The sequence below is a fragment of the Eptesicus fuscus genome, chromosome 17, assembly GCF_027574615.1.
Source record: "Eptesicus fuscus isolate TK198812 chromosome 17, DD_ASM_mEF_20220401, whole genome shotgun sequence".
Lineage (NCBI taxonomy): Eukaryota > Metazoa > Chordata > Mammalia > Chiroptera > Vespertilionidae > Eptesicus > Eptesicus fuscus.
The window spans coordinates 2592750-2619986 of NC_072489.1; the positions used below are offsets into that span (position 1 = coordinate 2592750).

Here is a 27237-nt window from a genome sequence, read left to right on the forward strand (position 1 = left end):
TGGGCTTTCGCTTCTATCTATAGAATACATTATTTATTAGAAAGATTCAAGACATTTTTATCACATCTAGGATTTGAAAGATTATTAATGAATAGTGTAGTATTTTAAATTCAACTTTTCCTGTTTATTCCTAAATAACTTAATTACTTTAGAGTATCCAGAAAAGACTATTGAGATTATTTAGTGTGTTTATCTGTTTACATATTGTAATCTATGGTCAGAGTGGTGATTATCCATTACTAAATTATCTAAGCTTTTACATTACAATGCCCTTTTTAAAAAGCTATGGTAACTTCAGTCTTTAAAAATATACTTCATTATTTAAAGTTATATTTGAGCTGGCCACGTGGCTCAGTGGTTGAGCGTCGACCTGTGAACCAGGGGGTCACTGATCCATTCCCAGTCAGGGCACATGCCAGGGTTGTGGGCTCAATCCCCAGTGTGGGGCATGCAGGAGGCAGCTGATCAATGATTCTCTCTTCATCATTGATGTTTCTATCTCTTTCTCCCTCTCCTTTCCTCTCTAAAATCAATAAAAACATATTTAAAAAAATAAAGTTACATTTGGGCATTTGTTTTTCTCTCTTTGTTTTTAAAAACTTTTTAGAATTCAGTCATATTTATTACCTTTTTCATATTTTTATCTTCCAGGAGTCAGAAGAAAGCAGTGGAAATTGGAGTCATTGTAAAGTCATTGAAACTATTTACAAGAAAATCTCAGTGAATAAAAGTTGTTTAAATTAGTGACATAACAAGACCAGTTATTAAGGTGACAGTGTACAGGAAACGTTAAAATTGAACAATGACTCAGCTATATGTTTATGTCACATTATTGGGAGCCTATCTGTCCATCGTTTCTCCTGTTCAAGGTAAACCATTGTTCATTTAAGCAATCTTACCTCTTTTTACATAATTTATTTCTGTATATAAAAAAGCATTTATTCCTGCAACTGTTTCAGCTCCTATTTCTTTTTGAACAGTTAGGGTCAGTATAGCAGCATAAATTTTAAGTAAAGAGGCAAAGAACACGTTTCCCAAATAACTTTTGAACTTGACTGTGATAGGAACATTTTCAGTATGTGTAAAGTCTCAGCCTTTCTGAACCTGTTCTCTTATTCATAACATAGGCATTGTGATACGTAGCATCAGTTCTTGTGAGGATTAAACAAGATAAAGTATAAAGTAAAGTAACTGACCTAGTGCATGAGGTACAGGGTAATAGGTACTTAAGACTTAGTTTAGCCCAGCTGGTGTGGCTCAGTGGTTGTGCTTGGACCCATGAACCAGAAAACTTCCGGTCAGAGCACAAGTCTGAGTTTTGGGCTCAATCCTCAGTGCGGGGCTTGCAGGAAGCAGCCGATTGATATTTCTATCTCTGTATCCCTCTCCCTTCCTCTCTCTCTAAAAAATAAATAAAAACATTTTTTTAAGAAGACTTAGTTTAAAATCCCTGTCTCCTTTAAATTACAATAAGGAATAAATTAAATAATTAAAAAAATTATTGTTGTTAAAAGGCTTCAGAAATATAGCCGAAACCGGTTTGGCTCAGTGGATAGAGCGTCGGTCTGCGGACTGAGGGGTCCCAGGTTCGATTCTGGTCAAGGGCATGTACATTGGTTGTGGGCACATCCCCGGTAGGGGGTGTGCAGGAGGCAGCTGGTCGATGTTTCTCTATCATCGATGTTTCTAGCTCTCTATCCCTCTCCCTTCCTCTCTGTAGAAAATCAAAATACATTAAAAAAAAAAAAGGCTTCAGAAATATAAATGGCACATGTATGTGTGCTGAATACTAATAGTTCTTCATAAACTACTGTTTTATTTATGATCAATATTGTAATTTTACTCTGGTGTGTTCAGAGCTTGGCAATCTCAAACAGGAAGTTACTGTGATAACTCATAGGATCAAATGGGCTGTATTTTCATAGGAGCTTTTTTCTGTATGGTTTAATTAGAACAATAATTTAAACAAAAGAAAGTATTATTTTGCAAAAGGAATTTAGATAGAACTTATTCATCATCTTTATTATCTTATATTTATGACCACAGATTGCTCTTTCATGTTTTGTTCACAGTGATATGGATTAATATCTACTAACAAGAAAAAATATTAACAGCATAAATCTTTTGACATTTTTTACTTTAAAGCATGAGCATAATAATGAATCCTGTAGGTTTTTTTTGTCTTTGTCTTAGGTATAATACCCTCATTATTACCATGCTTGGAATACAGAGCCCTCTTGCAAAAGCCACTTTGTTATTTATTTATTTTTTAATAATTTTTATTGATTTCAGAGAGGAAGGGAGAGGGAGAGAGTAAAATATCAGTGATAAGAGAGAATCATTGATTGGCTGCCTCCTGCACACCCCACACTGGGGATTGAGCTTGCAACCCGGGCATGTGCCCTTGACTGGAATCGAACCCGGGACCTTTCAATTCACAGGCCGATGCTCTATCCACTGAGCCTAACCAGCTAGAGTGCAAAAACTACTTTTTAAATGAAATACCACGTTATTTAATAAAACAACTTTATTTTAGCGTCTGTTGTTATATGCCTTGTTGATCAGTATCCACCAAAGCTGTCATAGTTTTGAAGATGAATTAAATTAACACTTATATTGCTACCTTGCTTCCAGGTAATCTTTATTTGGTATTTTTAAAATGCTTAATCTATATAGATCACACAGAGGGAATATGGTATAAGATTCTCATTCCCCACCCTGACTTAGCTTGTTCTATAATAAAAATTTTTAGTTGAAGTAAGTTGATAATTAGTTATAAGGCATAAGTGAAAAATCTTAGTATGAATTCTATTTTTCTGATAGAGAGCAAAATTTGTTATATTTCCTTTCAAAAAAGTATAGTTTGTAGTTGCTTTATTTTTTAATTTTAATTTTTGATTTTTTTTATTGTTGACAATATTACAAATGTCCCCCATTTCCCACTTTGCCCCTAATTTATAGTTGCTTTAAGATAACAACATTTGCTCTTAAAGAGAAGAAAGAACTAAAACTAGTGTAGGGAGGAAAAACGAATGTAGGAAAAAATGTTATTTTTTAGAGATTACTAAGAAGGATTGCAGAGTGGTATTAATGAAGATGACTTTGACTTTGACTCCATCTTTATCTTGAATTGTGTCTTCGGGGAAAGTGAATTTTCCTATACCTTGGTTTCCTTGTTAGAAAATAGAAATAATGACACTTATCCTAGATAGAAACAGGAGCACTTTGAGCATCAAATGTTATGATACAGATTAAAGCACTTTTACATTGAGATAAAGCTGCTCAAGTTAGAATCTCATTTTAACATCTGATAGTCCTTGGTTTTTACTTGGTCATATTTTAGTTTTAAGTTAAAATTAACCAATAAACAGAGACTTAAACAAAGAGAGATTATTTTTTTTAGGAGAGAGATGGTAAATGTTTTCTGATGTTCTTTTAGTGGTTGAGTGGTATCAAGGTTGGCATTTCTGTGATTTTCTTGGCTTTTCCCTCAGGGTTACAGAATGGCTGCTGCTATTTGCATTGAGGAAAGAAAAAATGGGGGAAGGGTCAGTCCTGGCCTCAGCTGGACTTTATATCAAGAAAGCAAAAGTGTCCCAGCTGACTTTATCTTGTTTTATTAGCTAAACTGAGGCAGCTGCCAGGGCTACTGGAAACAGGATTGCCACAATGGGCTTAGGTCAGTGGTCGGCAAACTGCGGCTCGCGAGCCACATGCAGCTCTTTGGCCCCTTGAGTGTGGCTCTTCCACAACATACCATGTGCGGGTGCGCACATACAGTGCGATTGAAACTTCGTGGCCCATGCGCAGAAGTCGGTTTTCGGCTCTCAAAAGAAATTTCAATCGTTGTACTGTTGATATTTGGCTCTGTTGACTAATGAGTTTGCCGACCACTGGCTTAGATTATAGCTAAATCCATTACCTAGGGTTGGACACGCCCCTACCCCAACAAAATCAGAGTTCTGTTAACTAGGGAGACGGGGAAGGGGTGTGGGAATAAATATCCATTGGGCAACTAAAACAGGATTTGTGGGTAGGAACTGACAGAAGGCCAGTGTGCCTGAGCGTGATGCAGGGGAAATGCTGTGAATTGGTGTTGGAGAGGTACCCAGGGTCCAAACCCTGCTGGGCCTCAGTAGGCTGGTGACGGAGGGGTGAAGGAATAAATATCCATTGGGCAACTAAAAGGATGTGAAACAGATTTTATCTTTTTTATCTGAAAACATTTAAGATTAATAGTAACAAAAATCCAAAGTAAGTGAAATAGCTTAAACAATAAGAAAAATGTTAATATCACACATGGGGTGAACATAGGGGTAATCCAATTAGTTAATTCCTTGGCTCATCAAAGTCTCTGTTTAAACTGTGCTGTTCTGCACATAGCAATTTAGCCATAGGCTAACTCACTTCATGACCACAGTGGCTGCTGGGGGCCCAGCATCATATGCAGATGTAGAAACTTCAGTTGACAGCATTCAGTGGAAGAAGAGGGTGGATGTCTTTTTTTTACTTGGTTAAGAAATCTTTCCCCAGACACCTCTCCCCAACCTCCACCCAACAAACTTCCTTCTAATTTTATTAGGCAGAATTTATTATATGTTCTTGTATAAACAGCAAGGGGAATGGAACTAAAATTGTTAGATTAGACAAACAGTTATCTCTAATGAGAGTAGGACTGTGCTTCTCTGAGTCACATGAAGGAGGGGCAGATACTCAAACACAAAGAGGGGGTGGGAGTGGGGCACACATACCTTGTCACCAAGGTAAAGGGGCGTAGAACAATTACCAGTGTCTGTTGTAGGGCAGCCTGTTGATCTAACATCATGCATCCCCTTTCTCACATGCATATACTAGAAGTGCTAGCGTTGATATGAAATAATCAGATCCTCCCCAAAGGGATTGATAACCCAGAGTTTCATTCACTTAGTACTCAGCTACTACCCCAGGGTTTTTGGATTCTATGTAGCCTTCCCCATCAGGTCCAGGTGTGACTCTTCATGGCCCAGCAATGTATGGCTAAAAGAGAAATTACCGATGTCTAGCACACCTACTATTCAATGATGAAGAAGAAATAAGAAAAGTACTATATAAGCTTCCACTCAGAGGAAAGCTTGGAAAAAACCTTCAGTGGTCACTGCTCCATAGCACATAGGTTACAGAAAACTGCTGTTGTTGACTACCTCCATTATGCAGTGCACTGACATCCCACTGGTCTCCGCAGCTCGCCTATCTTTTGCCTTCTGATTCCTGTTGTAGGTGTTTTATCTTAAGGATAAGAGAGAGGGAGTTTCTCTTCTTTATACAAAAGAATCCAATAGATTGCTGGGACGGTAGGAAAATTTATTTAGCCAGGAATGAAAATCTAGTAAAATCAATAATGCTGAGAGTTTCTATGAAGGACAAAAGAGCATGCTATAAATGTTCCTATATATAGTCACTTGTATCTTTTAGCTATTTGTCTCTATTCACGTGTGTGTGTGTGTGTGTGTGTGTGTGTGTGTGTGTGTGTGTGTGTTTCTAAGCATGTAAGCTATTAAATATTTTTTACATGTGTTTGTTTTGAAATATAATCTATAGACCCAACCCACTACAGGCCTCTTAATTTTATACTTTGTAAACAGGATTTGTGGGTAGGAACTGACAGAAGGCCAGTGTGCCTGAGCGTGATGGAGGGGAAATGCTGTGAATTGGTGTTGGGGAGGTACCCAGGGTCCAAACCCTGCTGGGCCTCAGTAGGCTGGTGCATATGAGTGCATATGAAGCCATTAATTGGTTTTAAGCAGGTGAGTGACAGGATCAGAGATCACTGTGGAGATTTTCATCTTGGAAGTGGCGTGGTATTGGGCCCAGGCAATAGCAGTGCAGTTAAAAAAGAAAGAGGTATATTTTGGAGGTTCAGCCAAAAGACTTAGAGGAGGATCTTTTCTCCTCAAAGGGAAAAGACAAGAGTTCCATTTTGGAGATGTTAATTTAGAGATACTTAAGCCAGCCAAGGCTGGAGGGATAAATCAAGGAACCACCAGCAAAAAGATTTGGGAATGGGTGCTGTTACCTAAGGAAGAGGCTGCTGCTAGGTATTTTTCTTGGCATCATAACATTACTTAGTGTAATTTTACAATTTTAAGGTATGGCTCAGCACATGCCCAGGTTTCCGGTCCAATCCCCAGTAGGGGGCATGCAGGAGGCAGCCAATCAGTGATTCTCTCTTATCATTGATGTTTCTGTCTCTCTCCCACTCCCTTTATCTCTAAAATCAATAAAAATATATTTGAAAAAAAGAGATATAACTAAGATGTCATTGCTTTTGACACCTTAGGACAAGTCTGTGTCATTTGCTCCCTTCTTTGTTTATATAATACCTTTGTATTCTATCACTTTTCACATTGTGTTTGTGTATGTGCCTCTCCCCGTCTCCTTCCAAGGATCACATCAGTTTTCAGAATTCAGTGCCTTGCCTAAACACAGTATGCCTCTAATTAGTGCTTTGTTAAATAAATATTTGAGATGATACAAATCCCAGATGCAAATTATTTTAATTAGTATTTATCTCTTAAATTCAGGTAGTTTTTTAGGAAGTTATGTGTATTAATGATCATATAATTGAATTTTCAAGTATCAGTGATCTTTTAGTATAATCTTTATTAGTAGTAATATTTTCATTTTCATATTATTTTATATTTAATTACTTTATGATATATTCATTTGATCTGTATATAACCTGATTTGAATGGGCAGGTATTGTTACCATTTTTTTATAGATAAAGAACTGAGGCTCAGAGAGTAACTTGTCCATGAACATAATTGGGACTTGGACCTTTGACATTTTACTATTTCAGCACTATTTCGGCCACACTATACTATTTTTTCTATGTCATTAGATTTTTGAAAAATTAATAGCGTGATATATTATTTACCATTTGTTCTCTGTAGTTAACTTGATGCTTCCTTCTGTTGCTGTAAGAGGGTTTTAAAGCTAGTTAAGAGACCTCATATGTCCTCTAGTCCTAAGGACTTACTGAGGAAAGTGACGTGGCTTCTCCAGGAGCACCCATGGCTGATGGTGGTAGAACCATTGTAGACCAGAATCTGGGTCTCCTTTATTTCCAGCTTTGAGGATTTCTTCCCTTTCTTTCTCCTTTGCCCCCCGGCTTAAATTTATGTTTGATGTTCTTAACAAAAATGAAGTCTTTAAGTTTTGTAGTAATTTAGAGGAGTAAGTGAAGATTATTAAAACTCAAGGTATGGAATCACCGTAATGTATTTAATAGCACATTCTTTTCCTGTAATCAGTGCGAATATATGTGAGTGTGTTTTCCTTTTAATAGTTCATTTCACCAGTATGGTGAAATTTAAAGTCAGGTCTAATTATTAAGCTTTGAACCACTTATTTAACATTTATAATTAAATGCATACCCAAGTATCTTAATATTTCCATTTTATTCCCTTGAGATCAACCTGAGTGGATTTCAGCTGATTCATGGGGAGGAAGGAATTACTAAAACATTGTTTTAGTTCTGTTCTGCTTTCAGCCTGAAAGATTCAGTACCAAATATGACGGTATCTGTCATTTGAAGCTACTAGACTAATGCGGGAATGACCTGCAGTTTCTGGCAGCAGAGTCAAATTTGAACCAGTGACTTTGAAGATAAAAGGCACTAGATACTATGATTAGTCCCCGTGCTCTCACAGTTCCCTTACTTAAGCAATTAAAGTCAAAGCAAGATGCTTAGTAACTCCACTTACACGTAAAGGCACGAATGAAAGGCTTATATTTTTTCTTAACCACTCACAGGTTTTGAACCAAAGAGTTTAAGAAAAAAAACCCACACACAATTTATTTGTTTTATAATGATTGGAAACAAGCTCCGCCTTCCCTGAAGTTGCTTCCATGTACCTTTCTTAAAACTTAGGACCATGTTCTCCCTGTGCCACTCTTGTTTGTCCTTCGCTAGTGCACACATTGTGGCATGTCATCTCTGTACATCCCAGTCTCTGGAATAGTAATTCTGAGCATGATAAATAGGTTAGTAATAAATGACTGTGACTTGTGTTTATGAAATTTAATTTTAATGAAAGACACATTAGCTACAATTACTATGATTTTAAAAAAAAGCTTAGAAACGTTTCCTCATTGAAAACTAAAAGCAAAGAATTAACTTTTCAGAAATGGTTTAAATTTCATGTATGATTACAGGGCAGAATCTAGACAGTATGCTCCATGGCACTGGGATGAAATCAGACTCTGACCAGAAAAAGTCAGAAAGTGGAGTCACCTTAGCCCCGGAAGACACCCTGCCTTTTCTGAAGTGCTACTGCTCGGGCCACTGCCCCGACGATGCTGTCAACAATACGTGCATGTGAGTATTTCTCCTCACAGGACGGCGCGGCTTTCAATGCTATTTTAACAATTATTTACCTCATCTACGGCTTTTTCTTCTTTAACTTTATATCATGTCTTCCTAAGAGCCAAAAGCTTTTTGCTCTTTATATGGGAATATTTATTTCTGTTGATTGATGCTTACTTTATTCTTTTTTAATCTTTATTGTTGAAAGTATTAAATGTGTCCCCATTTTACCCCATTAAAACCCTCCAGCCCGCCACCACCCCAGGCTTTCACCACCTAATTGTCCATGTCCATGGGTTATGATATATGCATACAAGGTCTTAGGTTGATTATGTCCTACCCACCCATCCTCCCCCACATTCCCTCTGAGATTCCACATTCTGTTCCATGCTTCCATGTCTCTGGATTCTCTCTGTTCATCAGTTTGTTTTGTTCATTAGATTTTACATATGAGTGAGACCATGTGATACTTGTCTTTCTCTGACTGGCTTATTTCACTTAGCATAATACTCTCCAGGTCCCTCCATGCTGTCTCAAAGGGTAAGAGATCCTTCTTCTTTACTGCTGCGTAGTATTCCATGGTGTAGATGTACCACAGCTTTTTATCCACTCATCTACTGAGGGGCATTTGGGCTGTTTCCAGATCCTAGCTTTGTAAATTGTGCTGCTATGAACATACGGGTGCATACATTCTTTCTGATGGGTGTTTCGGGTTTCTTAGGAGGATATATTCCTAGAAGTTGGATGACTGGGTCAAAGGCAGTTCCATATTTAATTTTTTGAAGAAGCTCCATACTGTTCTCCACAGTGACTGCACCAGTCTGCATTCCCACCAGCAGTGCACGAGGGTTCCTTTTTCTCCACATCCTCGCCAGCACTTGTCATTTGTTGCTTTGTTGATGGTAGCCATTCTGACAGGTGTGAGGGGATACCTCATTGTTGTTTTAATTTGCATCTCTCTGATGATCAGTGACTTTGAGCAATTTTCATATGTCTTTTGGGGTCTGTATGTCCACTTTGGAGAAGTGTCTATTGAGGTCCTTTTTAATTGGATTGTTTGTCTTCCTTTTGTTAAGTTGTATGAGTTCCTTAGATATTTTGGATATTAACCCTTTATCAGATGTATCATTGCCAAATAAGTTCTCCTATAAGGTGGGCTCCCTTTTCGTTTTGTTCATGGTTTCTTTTACTGTGCAGAAGCCTTTTATTTTGATGTAGTCCCATGTTTTCTCCTTAGATTCCTTTGCCATAGGAGATGTATCTGTAAACATTGGTACAGAGATGTCTGATATTTTGCTGTCTATGGTTTCTTCTAGGACATTTATGGTTTCCCAACTTACATTTAAGTCTTTTATCCACTTTGAGTTTATTTTTGTGTATGGTGTAAGTTGGTGGTCTAGTTTCATTTTTTTGCATTTATCTGTCCAATTTTCCCAACACCATTTATTGAAGACTGTCTTGACTCCACTGTATGCTCTTGCCTCCTTTGCCAAATATTAATTGAGCATAATGGCTTGGGTCAATTTCTGGGGTCTCTGTTCTGCCCCATTGATCTATATTCCATTCTTGTGCCAATACCAGGCTGTTTTGATTATAGTGGCTTTGTAGTATAACTTGATATCTGGCATTCTGATTACTCCTACTTTGTTCTTCTTTCTCAAGATTGCTACAGCTGTTCAGGACCTTTTTTGGTTCCATATAAATTTTTGGAGTATTTGTTCTAGATCTGTGAAATATGCCGTTGGTATTTTAATAGGAATTGCATTGAATGTGTAGAATGTCTTGGGTAGTATGGACATTTTAATGATACTGATTTTACCAATCCATGAACATGGTATATTCTTGCACTTGTTTATATCTTACATCTCTTTTTTCAACGCCCTGTAGTTTTCCAAGCACAAGTCTTTTACCTCCTTGGTTAAGTTTATTCCTAAGTATCTTAATGTTTTTGTTGCAATGGTAAATGGGATTGTTTGTTTAATTTATCTTTCTGAGCATTCATTATTGGTATATAAAAAAGCCATCAATTTTTAGGTGTTGATATTTTATCCTGCTACATTGCCAAATTCATTTATTAAATCTAGTTGTTTTTTGGTGGAGTCTTTCGGGTTTTCTATGTACAATATCATGTCATCTGGGAATAATGAGAGTTTTACTTCCTCCTTTCCAATTTGGATGCCTTTTATTTCTTCTTCTTGTCTGATCACTGTAGCTAGGGCATCCGGTGCTATGTTGAATAACAGTGATGAAAGCGGACATCCCTGTCTTATTCCTGTTCTTAGGGGAAATGGTTTTAGTATGATGTTCGCTGTAGGTTTGTCATATATGGCCTTTATCATGTTGAGATATGCTCTGTCTATATCCACTTTGCTGAGTTTTTATAAAAACGGGATGTTGGATTTTGTTGAATGCTTTTCCTGCATCTATTATAAGATCACATGATTTTTGTCTTTCAATTTGTTTGTGTGATGTATCATGTTCATTGATTTGCAAATATTGTATCAGCTTTGCATCCTTAGAATGAATCCCACTTGGTTATGGTGTATAATATTTTAAATATACTAGAGGCCCGATGCACAAAATTTGTGCAAGAGTCGGCCTTCCTTCCCCTGGCTACCGGCACCGGCTTCCCTCTGGAACCCGGGACCCGGGCTTCCCTTGCAGCCCCGGCTTCGTCCGGAATGTTGTCCAGAAGGACGTCTGGTCTAATTAGCATATAATACTTTTATTATTATAGTTTGCTGGGTGCGATTTGCTAATATTTTGTTGAGGATTTTATCATCTATGTTTATTAGGGATACTAGGGGCCCAATGCACGAATTCGTGCACCTTGAAAGGAACTGTGGGCCACGAGGCTGCGGTGGGCACAGAGGCAGGTCTCAGCCCATCTTCCGTGCCCCTGCCAGGCCCCTCCCACTGTGGCCCCTGATCCCCTGTCTCCTGGCGGCTCTGGTGCCAGCAGCAGGTACAAGGGGCGGCTCCGGCACTGGCAGCGGGTGCAAGAGCCAGGCAGGACCGCAGTGCACAAGAGCAAAGAATTCTCACGCCCCAGCTTCATCCAGAAGGACGAAGGACATCTGGTCTAATTAGCATATTACCCTTTTATTATTATAGATTGTTAATCCTCAACCAGAGATATTTTTTTCCATTGATTTGTAGAGAGAATGGAAGCAAAGAGGAGAGACAGAGAGAAACATCGATGTGAGAGACACATAGGTTGGTTGCTTCCCGCACACACCCCAATGGGCCAAGGATTGAGCCTGCAACCGGGTTAGGAGAATGAATCCCGTGACCCTTTAGTCTGAAGTCCAACACTCTAACCAGTGAGCCAAACCAGCTAGGACTCTGCAAGATTATTTTATTTATTTTTTAAAATATATTTTATTGATTTCAGAGAGGAAAGGAGAGGGAGAGCGATAGAAACATCAATGAAGAGAGAGAATAATTGATTGGCTGCCTCCTGCACACCCTCCCCCCCAGTGGGGATTGAGCCTGCAATCTGGGCATGTGCCCTCATCGGAAATCACCGTGACCTCCTGGTTCATAGGTCAACGCTCAACCACTGAGCCATGCCAGCCAGGCATCTGCAAGATTCTTTTAAGTAGAAGCAATACACTTCCTGATAGGGACAGTAAATATAGGAGCACACAAAAAGCTTTTAGGTTTTTTTCTATCCATTAAAGTGTAAATGAACATACTGGGGGAAACTCCAGCATATATTATTAAAATGATAAATTTTATTAAAGACAAATACATTTATGTAAATTTCTTAAAAACTCAGCTATTCAGAAGTTCTCCCTTTTAAAAAAAAAAATCCTCACTAGACGATATTTTTTTCATTGCTTTTCAGAGAGTGGAAGGGAGGGAAGGAGGAAGGGAGGGAAAGTGAGAGAGACAGATAGAGACATCGATGTGGGAGAGACACATTGACTGGTTGCCTCCTGCATGACCCCCATTGGGGCAGGAAGCGAACCTGCAACCTAGGTATGTACCCTTGACCGGGAATTGAACCCGCGAACCCGCAACCTAGATATGTGCCCTTGACTGGGAATTGAACCTGCAACCCTGAGCCACACCAGCCAAGGCAAAAAGTACTCCCTTTTTTATGTTCAGTAAAACGTGCCTCTTAGGATCATAGTCTATTCTCAAATACACTTGGTTATTGAGTCTGTTTTCATGTCATATTTTTATGTGACATACTGTACTTTTTTATAGTATGTGAACATTGGAAAATTTTATGGGTTAAAAAAGGTTATTTTTAAGTATATTTTTAAAAATTAAGATGGTTTTCTTTATAAAATTTTACAAATCAGCTCTTGTACTCACATCACTGTATTAGCAAAGAGAAGTTCCATAATGATTCCTATGTGGAGGACTTGTGTAATAGGAATCCTTTTCTACTTGACATAGGGCTCTTATTGGACCTTTAGGTTTTAGTTCAGATGCGATAACTTGTATTTGCCTTAAAGCCCTGGTGGTTTGCCAATAAATCCCAACAAGGTACTCAAGGCTGTCAGTATCTGGTCACATTCAAGCACATATTCATTAGTACTTGCTGATACTAAGTTATGTTTTGGAGGTGTTTTCCGTTTCTTAGAGATTTATTTTGTTTGTTTTTTCTTTTAGAACTAATGGACATTGCTTTGCCATCATAGAAGAAGATGACCAGGGAGAAACCACATTAGCTTCAGGATGTATGAAATATGAAGGATCTGATTTTCAGTGCAAGGTAAGACTTCATTTGGGGCCCGTTAAATAAAGAAGGGAGGGGCCCATAGAAAGGACCAGCTCCCTCAGAGAGGTGCCGTCTGCACAGTGCGTTACGTTCTTCAAGCAGATATATTTGGGAAGCTTAGCTCTTACTGCAAGTGACGTACGTGATTGTGGTAATTGAAGTTCCCGAGAACTTAAAAAAAGTTTTAAATCATCCTCTTTCTAAATTGTTGTGGCTGTAAAAAACGACACTGTCACATTTATTTGTAGATTAAAAAATTGAAAAGACTGTAAGGTGATGGGCACTAACCTTTGTGTCTCTCTGAGACAACTTAGAAAGCTAAGTCCTAGTGAGGAAAAGTCAGTGGAGTATTTTAACAGCAGCAGCGAGGGGGCCAGAGGGCTGGTAGTAGGTTATGAACAGTCTGTGGGCTCTGGGTTAAAACCTCATCTCTTCAGAAGTCTGTGTAGTAATTTTGCTCCAGAGGAACCTGTGAATGTTTTTGAAAAGCAGCTCCAGATAGAATTGTTTGTACACAAATTTAAGCCTTGCCTATTTTAGAAAATTATTTGATTTAGAAATTCTCAGGATTGATAGAAACCTTAAAAGTTAACATGTTTCAACTTCTCAGCTAATGTTTGTGAACCTCCTTTCTCCCCCGCCCCCCCTTTCCCACACCCACACCCACACACACACAGCACATCCCATCCATTTTCTGTTCTTCATCTCCAGGGATAGGTCTCGGCACCTCCCAGATCACCTATTTCATCTGTAAGATGATGGCTTAATCCTGAGAAAGCTTTTCCTCCCAGTGACTACAAATCTATCTTCCTTCCTCTTTGGGCCATAGAGAACAAATAGAATCCCTCTTTAATATGATGGGCTTTTATTAGATGAAGAAAGGGTTTTTTTGTCCTGCTTTCCTTTCCATATGTTCTAGTCTTTGCCCATGAAAAAAATAGTTCCAGTGACTTCAGCTGTTCTTATATGATCAGCTTTAGAGTTATTCATGCTACAGTTTTCAGTGTAATAGATAGAATTGAGTGTGGTCTGACCAGGAGAAGGGAAAGTAACTCCTTTCCCTTTTTCTAATACAGCCAACTCTCATGGTAGGTGTTTGTCCCCCCAGGTTCTTGAAACATGGAGCTTTCTGTCTGCTGAAGTGCCGCATCTGTCACTACTGCTGAACCTCACCTCTTCCATTCGTTACTGATGCAGTTGGTTGCCTGACACAAATAAGTAGATGGAAAGGGAAGGAGTTTTGTTACGCAGTTGTCACACACTTATCTATGTTAAATTTCACCTTAATAGAATTAGTCCTTTGCTCTAATTTGTCAAAATTTGGGAGCATGCTGATTTGTTTTTTCTTCAGTCAATTTTTATGCCATTTGCATATTTATCAACCACACAAACAAGATGCATTTTTTAATCCCTTGAGAAGTACTGAAGAAAGCTGTGGTTCGAGCACTGAGCTCAGCAGCAGCACCCGTGTGTCTTGCAGGCCCCACAACTAGGCATGTCCCAAACTGAATTCGCTAATATAAGTTAGTTGCTAAACTTGACAGTCTGTGCAAGTCCATACCCTGCCTCATACTAGTAGTGAACTTCGGGCAAGGGGTTTCACTCTTGTTTTCTCATTCATCACGTAGTTGCTTTAAGGGTCTGATGAGATAGCATTTATGTAAAGAGTTTAGCACAATTGGCATGTAGTAAGGGCTTAATAAATGTTGCTCTCCCGTATTGATGATGTAACTGAGCTGTCCTTAAGCCAGGCTACACATACTCCTGGAAAAACACAGACTACATTACACGAGGATCACACAGACACATGGATGCTTTTAAGGGAATTAGTTTACAGATCCTAAACTTCCATAGGTCCAGTTGCTTAATACTGATCTGCCTCAGTACAGCCTGTCAAGCAGTTTCTCTTCTTCCCTCTTTCACAGTCACCCTTTCACAGTGTGCAGATCAAAGGGCTGGAAGGTAAAACTTCAGGTTACTGAGCAGGGCTGCAGTGTGAAAAAACCTCAGTATCACTGTGAGATGTCAATTATGTTTGCCTGTCAGGTGCTTTTCAGTTTTTGCTTTCAAACAAATTGCTTTGATTATTGATTTGGGCCCGGCCGGCATGGTTCAGTGGTTGAGTATCAACTTATGAACCAGGAGGTCACAGTTCAATTCCTGGTCAGGGTACATGCCAGGGTTGCTGGCTCGATCCCCAGTAGGGGGTGTGCAGGAGGCAGCCTATCAATGAGTCTCATCATTGATGTTTCTATCTCTCTCTCCCTCTCTCTTCTTCTGTGAAATAAATAAAAATATATTTCAGAAAGTAATTTTTGGTAATAGTATCATTTTGGGAGTTCAGCATATGATTAGAATGTCTTTAAAGAATTATTATACAGCTCGGCTGGTGTGGTTCAGTGGTGGAGGGTTGACCGTGTACCAAGATGTCAGAGCCCAAGCAGGGTTGTGGGCTCGATCCCAGCAGGGGGTGGACAGGAGGCAGCCAATCCATGTTGTTGTTTTTTTCCTCACGGATGTTTCTATCTCTCTCCCTGTCCCTTCCTCTCTCTCTCTAAAATCAATAAAAACATATCTTTAAAAAAGAATTATTTTACAATGTTATAACAAACTCCTCCATTATCATCTTTTTGTTTATGTGAGCAAAGTATCTTACTACTGACCCCCAAAAACGGAAATAGGAAAACATGGGTAAAATTAATGCTGAACCTTCTCATTCTAACAATAAGTAATATTTATCCATGAATTTAAGAACTAATTTCATCCATCACATACCTTTCCAAATACTATATTACTAGGGCATAATTATTATGGGAGATGTGTCAGCCTAAAACTATGTGAAGGATACATTGTTTTTCAGAACTCTTGTAGGGGTTGTACAAGCAAGACATTTTCCCTTCGCTTATCTAACTTTCTGTGTGTCTCACCAAATATCACGAGCCCTTTCCCCAGCACTTAGTCTGAGGAGAACAGCTCTTTTCATCCCAGAGTGTCACACATTGCCAGGCCGGATCAGAGCAGCTTCAAGTGAGAACCGCTCGCTTTGCCCAGGTTTTTTCCTGTAGGATGGATTTCTTCTCAGAAACTGCTCTGCCATTCCTTTTCATTTGGCTTTGGTTCCTTTTTCATGCCCCACTTCTTCTCCCCTCCCCTCCAAGCTCACTACATATCCCATTCCATGAATGCCAAGCGAGTTCTCCCCACCAGGATTTGTTGCCCACATAATTCTGGAGATGCAAATGGACTTGGCTGGAAAAAGGGAATGGGGAGGGTGGGAATGGGAAAGGTTGTGTCATCCAACTTCATGCTCTGGCACCCCTGACTGCCTGCCCGGTTACCTGTATAGGGAAGATGTGAGGTGGGGCTGATGTGACTTGTTCTTGTTGAAACCACACTCAGTCTTGCAGGGGGTTGCAAGCATTTTTAACTTTTTCTAGAATCTTGACTGGGATCCATCCCAAGTTTACTAGAAGCAGAATTCATTTTTTGAATATTTACTGTTTTCATTGAACACTTGGTCTGTTGTAACTCATTTTCTCCCCTGGTCCTGGAAGACAGACATTTTTTATCCTCCATTTTTAAGCAAAGGAAAATAAAGCCCAGCGAGAAGTAAGTTTATTGCTCATGGTGACAAAGTTAAATAAGTGGCAAAGCAAGGATATAAGCTATTTTATTCCAAAGCCCTTGCCTTTTTCATAATACTATGCTGCCTCTAAACTGTTATTGGCAAGGTGTACTTTCTTTCCCTTTTAAAGAAAGGCAATACAACATTTAGCTATCTAGTTTCCAACAGTCCTTGTCTTTAAATCATGCCTGTCTTTCTGCCATCTCACAAGTGCTCATCTTCTGATGTAACACACCTAGGTGGGAGATAGGGATTCACACAGCTGGGATGTCAGCTCCCACTTCTGGTGTTTGCTCTTCCTGCTCCGTGCTTATCATCATTTTTGATAGAGAAGACTGGAACAAAACTGACGTTGAAGAATTGTGCTTTTTTTTTTCTTACCTGCTAATTTGTCAGCAGTACCCCACTGCCGGTCTGTCTTCCAGCCCTGGTGTTTCTTTCCATTTTCTCTCCTTCAAGGCTAAGCTCATTCCGGACTGCAGCCGTCATGGGCCTCTTCTTGGATGCTTGGCACTTCTTTTGCTCACTGTTAGTTGTACACTCTGCATTCCATCCTTCAGGGAGGTGGTTGTCTTCAGATCTGGGATTATTCCAGAGTCACAGGTGTAACTCCTAACGTTTTTCTCTTTCTCTTCATAATCAATTGTGAAAAGTAAAAAATTTAGTAAAAAGGTACAACTTGTCCTTTTGGAGGTTTCCAGTGTTCTTGACCCATCTTCTCTGACAGAATCTCAAGTCATGGACTTAATATATCCACATTTTTAAAGTAATACCTGATTATACTGAGATTTTACCTTCTGACCACCTGATATTAAAAATCGCATGGTCCATTCCTGCTTCTGTTCTTGCTACTTTTATAATGACAAAAAAATTCCTTAGGTCCAGAATGCTAGTTCTCCCAGGTAGTACCGAAATGTCCGCATCAAGTGAAGGACTGGTCTAATACTATATTATTAGTTAAATAAAACTTCACACACAGTTTTTGATATCTGTTCCCATGACTGCAGTCTTTTCTCTGGGCTTATGTTCTGATCTGTTAAGGATACATGGCATCTCATATCTGGTTGGTGGTCTCTTAGAAGCTCTCAGGAATATGGTTTTGTATTTTGCCCTTTCTTTCTTCACCACCTAGGCGTCCACGTGCTTCCACGTCAGGGCATTACTGCAGCATGGCTGTTCTGGGCGGCATCTGCAGTCTTCTCCTCTCCCACCTCCCCTCACGGTGCTGTCTGTGGCCTGGGACGCTCCACGGTTTAGTTTGATCTTGTTTGATCCATCGACATCTCAGCACCACTAAGCGCCCATGCTTCCCTTCCGGTTTATCATTGTAGTAAATGTTTTACCCATGCTTTTTAGAAAAATAGCTCAGGACTTGACTTTTTTTTCTTTCCTAAATTAAGAATGCCAAAGTTTGATGGAAAACACTTAAAGCTTTTGTTTGTCTATAATTAAGTTATGGTTTAGTTCTAACACACCATCCACATATATAGGCTCTCCTTAGGAGAAACCATTTTAGCCCAGCTGGCAGGGCTCAGTGGTTGAGTGTTGACCTATGAGCCAGGTTTGATTCCCAGTCAGAGCACATCCCAGTATGGGGCGTGCAGGAGGCAGCCAATTAATGATTCTTTCTCATCATTGATGTTTCTATCTCTCTCTCCCTCTTTCTTCCTCTCTGAAATCAATAAAAATATATTTAAAAAATAAAAATAAAAACCATTTTACAGTCTTCACTACTATAAACTATTTCAGCACAAATTCTAATTGTTAATGATCTTTTTTTGCACATAAAATGTTCAGGTGCTTTTCACCCACTGAATTAGAAATTGTATTTTAATGAATATTTAATATTTTTCATTATCAACTTAATATATCAAATTATTTCTAATTTTATCATTCTTCTTCTTCTAGGATTCACCAAAAGCCCAGCTTCGCCGGACAATAGAATGTTGTCGGACCAATTTATGTAACCAGTATTTACAACCTACACTGCCCCCTGTTGTTATAGGTAAGTTAGCAAAGAAAAGCAGGATTTCAGTTTTCAGTAAAATATTTTCTCTGCTTTTAACAATATACAAATTTTCTAGAATTTAACACTACAAGTGATTTTTTTCTTTTAATAAGATGTGAGAAAAAGACAGTGTGTTTCTTCATTGTTTGCTTTCACTGGCAGGTCCGTTTCTGGATGGCAGCATTCGATGGCTGGTGGTGCTCATTTCTATGGCTGTCTGCATAACTGCTATGATCATCTTCTCCAGCTGCTTTTGTTACAGGTAAGAAGATCATGATTTTGATGCAAAATATTTTGTTGAATAGTAGGTATAAATAGTTGTTCTTAAAGCCAATGGGCAGAAATTGTCGATTGCTAACTGTAATTTAGAAGCCGTTCCTTGTCTTCTCTGTTTGTCTCCTTAAATTAACTGTATTATACTTTTCTTATTTGTTGTTGTTAATCCTTACCAGAGGATATTGCTTTCCAGAAAGACTGGGAGAGAGGAGAGGCAGAGAGAAACATCAATGTGAGAGAGTCACATCGATTGGTTGCCTCCAGCACACACTTCGAATGAGGCCAGGGATCAAGCCCACAACCAAGGTAGGTGCCCTTGACCTGAATTAAACCCAAGACCCTCAGTCCATGGGCCAATGCTGTATCCACTCAGCCAAACCAGCCAGGGCACTTTTTTAAGGTAAAGGAGGATCTCACTACCAATCAATTAATTAGACATAACTTTATACTTGTTATGTCATGGGTAGTTATGATTTTCTTATTTATGGAATATTCAACTTTCTTATATCTGAATGTTTAAACCAGTGATGGGCAACCTTTTGAGCTCAGTGTGTCAAACTTCGCCAAAAAACTGAGCATAACTCGGGTAGTGTGTCACTTTGAGGGAAAAACTAACTCCAAGACTCTAGTCACAAATGTTTCATCCTCAGGAGCAGCAAATGTTTCATCCTCGGCATGCGGCTGCGTGTCATCAGAAATGGCTACGCGTGTCAGTGCTGACACGCGTGTCATAGGTTCACCATCACTGGTTTAAACCCAGTTCCAAAAAACCAGTGATGTTTTTTATTGATTTCGGAGAGGAAGGAAGAGGGAGTCTCTCTGATAGAAACATCAATGATGAGAGAGAATCATTAATTGGCTGCCTCCTGCACGCCCCATACTGGGATGTGCTCTGACTGGGAATCAAATCGTGACCTCCTAGTTCATAGGTCAACACTCAACCACTGAGCCCTGCCAGCTGGGCTAAAATGGTTTCTCCTAAGGAGAGCCTATATATGTGGATGGTGTGTTAGAACTAAACCATAACTTAATTATAGACAAACAAAAGCTTTAAGTGTTTTCCATCAAACTTTGGCATTCTTAATTTAGGAAAGAAAAAAAAGTCAAGTCCTGAGCTATTTTTCTAAAAAGCATGGGTAAAACATTTACTACAATGATAAACCGGAAGGGAAGCATGGGCGCTTAGTGGTGCTGAGATGTCGATGGATCAAACAAGATCAAACTAAACCATTTCTTTACTTATTTGGGGCTTACGAATTGTTTTATTCAGTCATGATTTCAGAAGACGTTGCTAAAAGAAAAGAGTAATAAGAGGAAGACATGAATTTAAAAAATAAAACATTATCTTACTGACATATAAATTCAGAGAGATTAGTGGAACAGGTTATTAAACCCATAAATAGATACAACTATATAAGGAAATTTAGTATAAAGACAACATTTCAGATCGTTGAGGAAAAGATGGATTAATAAGTAGATTTGGGAGTAGGTAGCTATATTGGGGGGAAAGTGAAGTTGAATCAATTCCCTACATGGGAATAAATTTTAATTAGATTGGAGCTAAATATATACAAATGAAATGATTAAAGTAAGAGGACAAACCATAGAGGAATTTAAAAAATAATCTCAGAGGGTGAAGACCTTTGTGAGTCTAACACAAAATGTAGAAACAAACAATAAAATCCGTAGGCCATGGCAGGGGAGCTCAGTTGGTTAGAGCATCGTCCAGTCTCCATGCACCAAGGTTGGGCACATAAAAAAAATCAACCAATGAATGCATAAATAAGTGGAACAACAAATCGATTTCTCTGTCTCCGTCTCTCCCCCTCCCTTCCCTTTCCTCTCTGTCTAATATCAGTAAATTTAAAAAAAATTTTAAGCCCTTAAAATTAAAAAAGAAAATATTGATGTCAATTACCCAAAAATAAAATTTTATTATGTGGCAGAAATCACCATAAACGATTAGAAGACGACTATCAGTGAAAAAACATTGGCAGCTCATATTTCCAAGAATGGATTTCTCAAAATAAAGAACTTATATAAGTCAGAAAGAAAAAGCATCTATCAAGTCCCTGGGAAAATAGGCCACAAAAATGAACATATGATTTATTCAAAAAGAAATATATGTGGCTCTTAAAAATTAAAAGATAACTGAAGAATGCCCATAATATGAAAAATACAAATTAAAATCATACTGAGATTGTTTTTCATCTATTATACTGGCAAGGATTTAAACGTTTGCTAGTCGGTCTTTGAGATAAGAGGCAACTTGGGCCTACTGCTTACTTACTTTTGCTCCCCCGACTCAACAGCAATAGTTTTTAACTTCTTTGTCCAACTAGGACAAGGAGCACGGAAAGTAAAGCAAAATCTTTGGGACCTATGAAACGTAAGTGACTGCAGACCTAAAATATTGGAATCCCAGGCTAGAAATTGAAAGCCAGGAAGCAGCCAGTTTATACTATAGAATTCCCCAAGAAGCTCAGGAATTGGTAGTCCCAGTTATCTGGAAGTGAAACAGAGAGTGGCAGTAAAACCAAGAAAATTACTTAAAAGTCTGATTTTAGAAAGTCAGAAGCTGTATTGGTTATCTAATACTGCATTAAGAAATCACTCCTAACCCTAGCTAATTTGGCTCAGTAGATAGAGCATTGAACCATGTACTGAAGAGTCCTGGGTTCGATTCTGTTTAAGGACATATACCTCCATTGCAGACTCAATCCCCAGCCCTGGTTGGGGTGTGTGCAGGAGGCAACCAGTGGATGTTTCTCTCTCACATTGATGTTTTTCTGTCTGTCTCTCCCCCTCCCTTCCACTCTCTAAGAATCAATAGAAAAATATCCTCCCGTGAGGATCAACAACAAAACCAATCACTCCTAAACTTGGTGGCCCAAAACCACAGTTACTATCCCTCACCGTTTCTGTGGGTCAGGAATGAGTGACTTGTCTGGTTGGTTCAGCATCCCGCCTGCAGGCTGGGCTGGAGCTGGTAGAGCACCTCCCACGGTAGCTCACCTCCGAGGCTCAGAAGTTGGCAGGCGATCTTGTTCCTGTCTGGGAGCCTCTGCACAGAACTGCATGAGCTCTCACAGCTGCCGCAGAGGCCTGGCTCCCTGCAGAGGGAGTGACCTGAGACCAAGGAGGAAGGCAGTGCTGTTCATGATACAGACCGGCGATTTTCCGCTGGGCGCCGCGAGAATGTTTCAGACACGCAGTACCTGACCATTTAGTCGGGTACGGACCTCTTTTCTCTTAAGTTGTCAAATTGGAAATTGACAGCAGCCAACACAACAATAGCCATTTGGTGTGAATGAATCAGACTTATATCAATGTTTTTTTCAGATCAGCAAAAAATGTAACATTTTTTTGGTGTGCCACAGAATTTTAGTGATTAGTTTATGCACCATGAGATGGAAAAGGTTGGAAATCGCTGGTCTCAACTCAGAAGTCCATCCTCACTTCTGCCATGACCTGTTGGTCCCTGGGCCAGGCCTGTGCACTGTGGAGGGAAGTCAGCATGGCGTGCGTCCCGGGAGGATCTTCACAGGCCTCAGACATCGAGCTCCCTGCTCCTATTCTGAGTAACTGGTGACTTCCCTACCATCTCCCCAACAGAAGGCTAGAAGTATGTTCTGTGGAAAGAACAAAAGTAAGGTTCTCAACTGTGGAACCCTGCTATGGAGGGTGAGGTATTACAGTGAAAACACAGAGGTCATGTGAACATTTTGTACTGATTGGTGGGTCCTCAACCCTCCCAGAACCCCGCCACCAGGCTTGTTCCCCCAAGACAACAGATGGGAAGATTCTTCTCAGGGAAATCCATGTAGCCCAGGAGAAAACCTAGCTATGCTGACATGAGCATCCCATGAAGGGGCCCGGGCAGATGACCATCCAGGGAGGCCTGTGGTCAGTAAGGCCTCGCACTAAGAGCTGCGAAGGGCAGTGAAGGACTTGGGTCTCTGAGAAATAGGGAACAAGCGAGGTGAGTGATGGCTGCCTGGAGTCCGGCATGAGAGCTCTGGCTGAGGGACACAGGAGAAGCCCTAGTAGCCCTGCAGTCTGGATGGAGGGGTAGCGGAGAGGGCGTAGCACAGCGTGGAGCTCACAAGACAGAGCTGGAGAGGAGAGCCTTGCACACAGAGGCTGGGGACCCGCAGAAGGGTCCCGTCACGTATCCAGCAGATCAGCGAGTACGGGTGAGGAAGCGATGCAAGGCTGGGAAGCGGGTCTGTCCCACCAGCTGTGAGGCTTGAAAACCCGTAGTTCCCCAGGCACTGGTTCGAGTACTGAGAGGGTCTGGCCTCAGTATTGGCGAGTAAGGAGACCTACACTAAACATGGCTCTGGTCCTACCTCAGAAACAAGACCCAAAAGGATCGGGCCTTTTTCAGATAGCTACGTTCTCAAATGAAGCCCAAGAGCATGTGCGCAGTTACAGAAATGGCCAGCACCCAACAAGTAAAACTCAGTGTCTGCTATTCAATTAAACATGGCCAGGCATGCAAAAAGGGGGGGATACAACCTAGAATGAGAGGATAGTAAGCATTCAGTACCACTGACCCAAAGTTTAGGATTAGCAGACAAGGGCATTAAAACAGTTATTATAACTGCATTTTTTATATTCAAAAGTTAGAGACATAAAAGATATTTTAAAAGATCCAACTCAAACTTCAGGAAATGAACTCTATTGTAGTACCTGAGATGAATTGTATACTGGGTGAGATTAATGGCAGTGAACATGAAGACAGCAATAGAAATTAACAAACATTTAAAAAGAACTCCAGCCTTGATCTGTGTGGCTCAGTGGGTAGTACATTGGCCCACAGACAGAAGGGTCCCGGGATCGATTCCAATCAAAGGTACGTACCTCAGTCGCAGGCTCGATCCCCGGCCCTGGTCAGGGTATGTGCGGGAGGCAACCAATTCATGTGTCTCTCTCACATCGATGTTTCTCTCTGTGTCTGTCCCCCTCCCTTCCACTCTCTCTAAAAATCAATAAAAACATATTATTGGGTGAGGATTAAGAACAACAACAAAAAAAAAAAACTTAAAAAACTAGGTACTATTGAGCTGTGGCACTTCAAACAGGAGGGTGTGTGTGTGTGTGTGTACACACACACACACACACACACACACACTGTTCCTTTAGGTTCCCTTTATAGTTTTAAACTAAGTATTACAGAGAATCTCATGACTGCTCTGTGTGTTTAGCTTTTGAATTTTATGTACTAGTTTTATTTACTTGAAGACCAATTATTGAGTAGAGATTAGTAATTTAATGAATCATTTACATTTAGCTCAGCTTTAACAAGACACAAATTTCTATCTATAGCAAGCCATAAAAGATTAAAGTTAAAGAGGGGTATATATTTCTACATGTTGAGATTACTCTCTTATGTATTTCATTAACATTTTCTTTTTTTTCTGATAACTCTTGTTCTAATCCAGAAAAATTTGCAAATTTATTCTTCTTGAATCTGACTTACATTCATGATAACATAGTCCTCAAAATCAGTGCCTTTTCCAAAACCTCCTCTCTAGCTGTCACCTCCTTTCATTCTGAACTAGTTGCCATTTCTGCTCCATCTGGCAGCTCTTTGTACTTCCCTCTGACATGGAATTTCTATCATTTTTTGTAAGTGATTTCTTTGACCCTTAAAAAACTGGGTAGAGCCCATGATCCACACCTAAAGCATTTACTACTTTCACCTAACATTTTTTCATTTGTTTACTTGTTTATAATCATTTGCCTAAAGTCTGCCTTTCCCATTGGACAGGAACCTCAGTGATAGCAGAGGTTAACTTGTTCATTGATATTGATGATGGCTAGCTGATAAATTACCACTTTTCTGTTTAAGTATTAAGAATGAACGTAGTGGCCCTGGCCTGTGTGGCTCATTTGAAGTGCAAATAAATACTTGAAGAGGTTGAGTGTTGACCCATGCACCCAGATGTTGCCGGTTCAATTCCGAATCATGGCACATGCCCAGGTTGCAGGCTTTATTTCCAATGTGGAGTGTGCAGGAAGCAGCTGGTCAGTGATTCTCTCTCATCATTGATGTTTCTATCTCTCTGCCTCTCCCTTTCTTTCTGAAATAAAAATATATTTAAATAAAAATATATTTAAAAAATAATAATGAACATGGTGAATTGGTGTGTCCTCCATCCTTGGCACACAGTAGATACTCATTAAGTTTTGTTGAGAGAGAAAACCAAGATGGCGGCATAGGTAAATACCTGAACTGCTGCCTCGCACAACAATTTCAAAACTACAACTAAAAGACAAAACGGACATCATCCAGAACCTCAGGAAGGCTGGCTGAGTGGAAATTCTACAACTAGAAGGAAAGAGAAAGCACACTGAGACTCAGAGGAGCTGCGGAAGGCAGAGGTATGGAGGCGTGCTCGTGGAGAGGGCTCGCAACGGAGTACGCGGCTGGCTTTCTCAATCAGGAGGGAGACAAAAGCTCCCGACTGCTCTGAACTCCAGTTCCGGGCGAGACTCTGGGGACCCAGACTTATACGGGGAGAAACTGGACTGTCTGACATCAGGCTGGAACACAAGGGCGGCTTTCTCTCAGAGGTGCTTGTAGCAATTACCGCGGGACACTGAGACCTAGGGGCCTCTTAGGCCAGGGCTGACAGGAAGCCATTGCTGTTTGCTCCGCCCTGAGACTCCAGCCCCTCCAATCTGAGTGCAGAAGCTTTTGCATATGAATGGCCCGGTCCTTTGAATTCTAAACTTACCTAAAAAACTGCAGCTGAGTCAGTGAGACCCAGAACATCCAAAAGAAGTCCCAAGGTCCTGCAGCAGCTTGCATTGCTTCACAGCTGCACCTCATCTGGGCAGCTCCAAACCCCAAACAAAGAAGAGGAATCTGCAGATCTCTCCGTAGCTCCTGCTGGGTGGCCTCAGGCAGAGACTAAATTAGCATCTCCTTGGAGATCCAAGAGCCACTGTACCCAGGGGTCAGAGTGGGACCATCCAGATTACAACTCCTCAGATCCATAACGGACACACTCAGGGGGCAGACTCAGTGAGCACCAAAGCCCCACTGAAGCAAGTCTTGTCTCATAAGGCTGTCTCCAGCACAGAAGTTCTCCCATCGTAGACACAGCTGATCCTCACAGCGAATTGGCCTGGAGGTCAATTTCTCCCAGTGATACCAACAACAATCAAGACTTAACTACAACAAGACTGTGCACATAGCCCACAAAAGGGTGCACCAAGAGTGTCCACCTCAGGTAACTGGGGAGGCTGAGCCACTGGGCCCTATAGGATACCTATCACACAAAGCCACTCTATCAACTCAGCGAAGCAGCCAAAATGCTGAGACAAAGAAACAGGTCACAAATGGAAGAAATGGAGGAAAGCAAACTACTGGATATAGAGTTCAAAACCACGGTTATAAGGTTTTTCAAGAATTTTCTAGAAAAGGCCGATAAATTTAGTGAGACCCTTGATATGAACAAGGACCAACTAGAAATGAAGCATACACTGACTGAAATAAAAAATAATATACAGAGATCCAACAGCAGACTAGAGGATTGCAAGAATCAAGTCAAAAATTAGAAAAACAAAGAAGCAAAAATCACCCAACCAGAAAAGCAAAAAGAAAAAAGAATCCAAAAATATGAAGATAGTGTAAGGAGCCTCTGGGACAACCTCAAGCGTACCAACATCCGAATTATGGGGGTGCCAGAAAAAGAAGAGACAGCAAGATACTGAAAACCTATTTGAAGAAATAATGACAGAAAACTTCCCCCACCTGGTGAAAGAAATAGACTTACAAGTCCAGGAAGCGCAGAGAACCCCAAACAAAAGGAATCCAAAGAGGACCACACCAAGACACATCATAATTAAAATGCCAAGAGCAAAAGACACAGAGAGAATATTAAAAGCAGCAAGAGAAAAACAGTTACCTACAAGGGAGCACCCATACAACTGTCAGCTGATTTCTGAACAGAAACTATGGAGGCCAGACGGGAGTGGCAAGAAATATTCAAAGTGATGAATAGCAAGAACCTACAACCAAGATTACCCAGCAAAGCTATCATTCAGAATTGAAGGTCAGACAAAGAGCTTCACAGATAAGAAAAAGCTAAAGGAGTTCATCACCGCCTAACCAGTATTATATGAAATGCTGAAGGGTATTCTTTAAGAAGAGGAAGAAGAAGAAAAAGGTAAAGATAAAAATTATGAACAACAAATACATATCTATCAACAAGTGAATCTAAAAATCAAGTGA

General features: G+C 40.1%; 1 protein-coding gene across 2 annotated transcripts in view; it reads left to right on the forward strand.

Annotated features, from left to right (window-relative positions):
• The window catches only part of BMPR1A (bone morphogenetic protein receptor type 1A), a 192324-nt gene that overhangs the window by 138271 nt on the left and 26816 nt on the right, over window positions 1–27237 (forward strand). For both annotated transcript variants that reach the window (XM_054729085.1, XM_054729086.1), the window contains 5 exons: window positions 652–869; window positions 8195–8357; window positions 12972–13074; window positions 18614–18710; window positions 18876–18975. In XM_054729085.1, coding sequence (XP_054585060.1) covers window positions 803–869; window positions 8195–8357; window positions 12972–13074; window positions 18614–18710; window positions 18876–18975 — 530 coding nt within the window. In that variant the 5' untranslated portion in view covers window positions 652–802. The remainder of the gene's footprint in view (window positions 1–651; window positions 870–8194; window positions 8358–12971; window positions 13075–18613; window positions 18711–18875; window positions 18976–27237) is intronic.